A 4,550-nucleotide genomic window follows, 5' to 3' on the forward strand; every position below is an offset into this window, starting at 1 on the left:
GGAATACTGAAATATGTTAACTTCTTTAGGAATCTGGAAATTCTTCAGGACCTACCCCTGGTGCTAAGTTTTCCCACATTTTACAAAAGGATGCCTTCCTTGTATTCAGGTCACTGTGTAAACTCTCCATGAAACCCCTGTCAGATGGACCACCAGATCCAAAGTAAGTAGAATTTAAGAATTTTCATACTATTTGAAAATTTAAAAAAATTTTTTACAATATTTTTGTGTCTCCTCAGTTATTGAGAAAATAATGGTATGGTAAAAAGATCCTAGAAACTTTGGAAAGGTTCTTCTGTGTTTTAATGCATCTTTTGTATACCAGTTTAGAAGTGTCTTAACAACACTTTTGCTTCCTGTGAGTACATAGTGTTCCTCCTAGTTGCTCTTTGTAATACTTTACAGAAGGGTTTGTAAAGAAGGTTTTCAGGTGTTTCTAGTGTTGGCTCATGCTGTTCTGCATTGAAGTGATTTCTGGTTTTGTAACCATTGTTGTCTGTTCCCCTCAGTTTCTTTCATCTCCTGCATATCACGTATCCTGTACACATACCCAACTCTATCTTAATATAAGCTCCTCACTTGGAGCTGATGCTGGTTCTGATAAATTTGTGATACAGTGCTCATTCTTTTGCTCAGTTTGGACACTTTTGTCAGCCTACTTAATCAAAACGCATGTGTTTTGAGAGCAAAATCTTTTTTTGGCTGGTTTGGGAAATCTTGTCTTCTGACTGAAGATACCATGTTTTCAGTTTGGCTTAGAGCATTGTTTGTTGTAAAGCAGAAAATAAATTCTTCTCTATAGATGGATGCCAGTATTGGCAAAAAAGTTTGCTTTCTGATCTTGGATAAATTTATATACTTTTTTCTTTTGCACATTAGGAATATTTGGTAATCATTTTAAAGAAGAGTGATTTTTTTTGTTCCTAAGATATTAAATAAGTATCATTTCAGCTGGCAAAGGCCCAGCATTGTTCAAAATAACTGTTCCAAGGTCTAGCTTTTATACCAGGTAACTTCAAAAGAGTTTAGTTTAGTCAGTGATGTGTGTTGTGTATTTAATAAACTGAAAAATATGCGATGTAGTAGAAAGGGGTTGAAGGTTTAGTTTTTAACCATTTTTAAATTGTTATCCAGCAATGCACTGTGGAAAGTCAGGACATTAGGGAATGAAGACTGGGGCACGAGGTTTTCCTTACTGTTTTTGAGAATTTATCTTCCAGGAAATACCATGAAAATCCCGTGGGTTTAGTTAGTTCTCTGACACTAAAACTGACCATTTATTAAAGGCTTTAGTGGATTAGCTCCATCTGGAAGAGCAGCAATAGCTATTGAGACACTTGAAGCATCTTATCTGAATCCATGGAGTTCTTGACATTTGTATTAGAACTGATGAAGCTCTTCATATAAAACAGACTGGAGGAGGGAGCATTTGGGGCAACAAAAATTCACTGCAAATACATTGGAAGATATCCTGTATTTGGAGACATGCCTAGAATTTATCAGTGATTCTGAGGCATTGATGGCTTTTTGAACTATTACAAACATGCTGTAATTGGAAGAGGAGGCGTAGGATATCTGCAGCATTTTCAAGAGTCTTATCTGCTTCTTTAAAAATGGTATTTCCAGTGAAATTTTTTATGAAGTCTGTAATGAAAATGTTTTTACATTTTAGGTAACTGGACATGGGGCTTCAGTTTAAAATCACAAGGCTGGGAGTTAAGATCAGCATTATAGTGCCTGGGAACCTGGATAATGTCTGTTTCCTTTTTTTCCTGGAATAAAATAAGATGGGAGTGAAATGCCTTGAAGGTCCATGTGCTATTTTTTTCCTTAAACTTGCTTTAAATTAAGTGGGCTTTAGACATCATACAGAATTGGTAAAGTCAGCATGTTAGGATTTCAGTTAGGAGCTGACACTTGCTGGAAGTAGGCAATATTTAATATTTTATTAGACTGAAATTCTCTTCATATTTAAATTCTTACAGTTCATAGCAAAGTATGGTCTAGTCATGTGCTGTCTGCAGATTTGATACCATGTGAGGCAAAATTAAGCCTTTTGCATCAGCAGAGATTATGTCAGGTTCCATGCAGATGTGCAGTGCCCAGAGCCAAGGATTTTCCTGAACTCCTACAGAGAGCTGGTTTGGATCGTTAACTTTGACCTGCAGCCCATCAGGAGGAATGGGAGGGACAAGTTTTTCACTCTGTTTGATTGACTATGTTTTCTTGAAAGTGTCTTCAGAAAAAAGTCTGCTGTTGGAATTATATTTTATGAGTTTGAAATGTTTGCAGATTGATTCTCTCCATCCACTTTGACAGAAATAACCGAGTTTATTTGCAACATACTTGTTACTAATTTACATTTTTTTGTTTTAGCTAGACTGTAATTACTTGTTTCTTTATTTTTTTCTCATTAAGCTTGTATTTTTGCCGTATACAGCAAATACCTAGCTATTGTGTGTCACATGTTGACTTGAAGCATTCCTTACTATGTCTGGGCTGTAATGGATAAAAATTTCCTGTCGTTGTTCCTTACGTTTCATAGCTGTCCTCTGCCAGTGGGCAGTTGTTTAATGAAAGCTGTGGGTGGTCCTGTTGGGAAAGCCCACTGTGTCTGTACCTGCCCTTCAGAAAAGCTATAGAGTTTTGAGATGATCCGAAGTGAGAAGGAGCATCATGAAACTGAGTGTTTTCACTCAGAATGCTTTTTATTGCATTCTATTTTCATAGATGCAAATCTTCTTTGTGCTTTTTGTGTGTGGGGGGGGGTTGGCTGGTTTGTTGTTTGTTGGTTTGGCTTTTGTTACATTTTTAAAGCATAAATAGTAGCCCTGTTCTGACATGAATTCTAGCTTACTTCAGTCTGTAAGAATGTTACCCTGGAGCACTTGACAACACTGCAGTTGCCTGACTTTGTGATTGCTGTGCTTAAAATAGGCATGTTATGTATCTTACCTGCCCTTGGAGTGGGATGGGGCCAGTGACTGATAAATACTGTATGTGAGAAAAGAGATTTCAGTGTTGGGAGGAAGTAGGTCAGGCAGTACAACTATTGTCTTTATAGTCCTTCAGCTCTCTTTCTATGCTGGTAGAAATGGAGGAAGAGGAGAAATTTCCACCTTTCAGTGGTAGAGTTCTGTAGGTGGGCTCTTCCAAAAATCCATTAAAAGGAAAGAGTTTTCCCTTCATTCTCTGGCTAAAAGTGCAGCATTGCCTCCTGTTGCTGCTGTTGAGTTGTGCTGTGCTGCAGAAGAGACAGTGGCTCAATAGTAAGGAAAGAAACTGTAGCTGGAAAAATTTTACTCTTGCCCACCTTCTTGGTTGCAGAATGACCACTTTAACAAAAAGTATGAACGTCTTTTTGTGACCTTTTCTACAACAGGTTGTATCAAATTGGAGTTTATCTCATTAACATTCCACTTGTAAAATCATTGTATTGGTTTTTCAAGAGAATATTTTATTTTTTATGACTCGCTGAGCTGACATACTGTCTTGTTTTGTTCTAGATCTCATGAACTGCGATCCAAGATTCTTTCATTGCAGTTGCTTCTGTCCATTCTGCAGAATGCAGGACCTGTCTTCAGGACAAATGAGATGTTTATTAATGCTATTAAGCAGTACCTTTGTGTTGCACTGTCAAAAAATGGAGTCTCATCAGTTCCAGAAGTTTTTGAACTTTCACTTTCCATATTTCTTACCCTCCTCTCAAACTTTAAGACTCATCTGAAGATGCAGATCGAGGTATGTTACATGAATTTCTAACTGCAGGAATGGGGGGTGTTAACTGAACATTTTTTTGTATTTAATTTGTGTGTAGCTTGGTCTTGCTTGCATAAATTTGTTTTCCTTTCTGACTCACAGCTTTTGTGTAAGACTTGCCAGATCTTCCTATGCGTAGAAAGCTCTTTCACTCAGAGGGAATGGACTTGGTTGCCACAATACCCTTAAACCTTATTCAGATAAAATAGCATTTCCTTTGGAATACAATTTAAATAAGATTTTCTCTGTAACATCAGAAGTAATGTGACAACCCGTGGTAGTCTTGTTCGGTGAAGTGGAAAACTTTGTAGGGCTGTTTAAAAAAATTTCCATCATACTAAACCTAGAACATGAAATAAAATATGTAATAGAGAAGTAGGCCACTTCATCACTTAATAATGGACAATAATATAAACTAAAAAATTATACAGTGCAGTATATGCTTTGATTTACTCAGTGATTGAAGTGAATTTGTACCATCATAGTGTATTGTGCCCATACTGACTACTGTTACTATATGAGTTAGTCTTCTCTGTTGGCTGTGGCATGGTATTATCAGAGAATGATGCTGAAACTCAGAACTGAGTAGGTTTGTGGATAAGCTCAACCAACCAATGTTCAGTAATGTGGTTAGGAAGGTTTAGCCTTGCACTATGTAGTACAAATTAAGAAACTGAGTACACTTGTGAAAAGACTCTGTAATACCTGGTTTTGCAAAGGAGTTTTAGGATAAAAATTAATTACTTGAAATGCATTGTGGATTCTCTTTGAAATCTCTTGAAGAGATTTCT

General features: G+C 36.8%; 1 protein-coding gene across 1 annotated transcript in view; it reads left to right on the forward strand.

The window, feature by feature from the left end:
- Positions 1–4,550, forward strand: part of ARFGEF1 (ADP-ribosylation factor guanine nucleotide-exchange factor 1 (brefeldin A-inhibited)) — a gene marked incomplete at both ends in the record, with an annotated part of 41,561 nt that overhangs the window by 19,728 nt on the left and 17,283 nt on the right. The window contains 2 exons of the mRNA XM_009072763.1: positions 30–163; positions 3,507–3,741. Of these exons, the coding sequence (XP_009071011.1) occupies positions 30–163; positions 3,507–3,741 (369 nt within the window). The remainder of the gene's footprint in view (positions 1–29; positions 164–3,506; positions 3,742–4,550) is intronic.

The sequence above is a fragment of the Acanthisitta chloris genome, unplaced genomic scaffold, assembly GCF_000695815.1.
Source record: "Acanthisitta chloris isolate BGI_N310 unplaced genomic scaffold, ASM69581v1 scaffold27704, whole genome shotgun sequence".
In the NCBI taxonomy this organism is placed as follows: Eukaryota; Metazoa; Chordata; class Aves; order Passeriformes; family Acanthisittidae; genus Acanthisitta; species Acanthisitta chloris.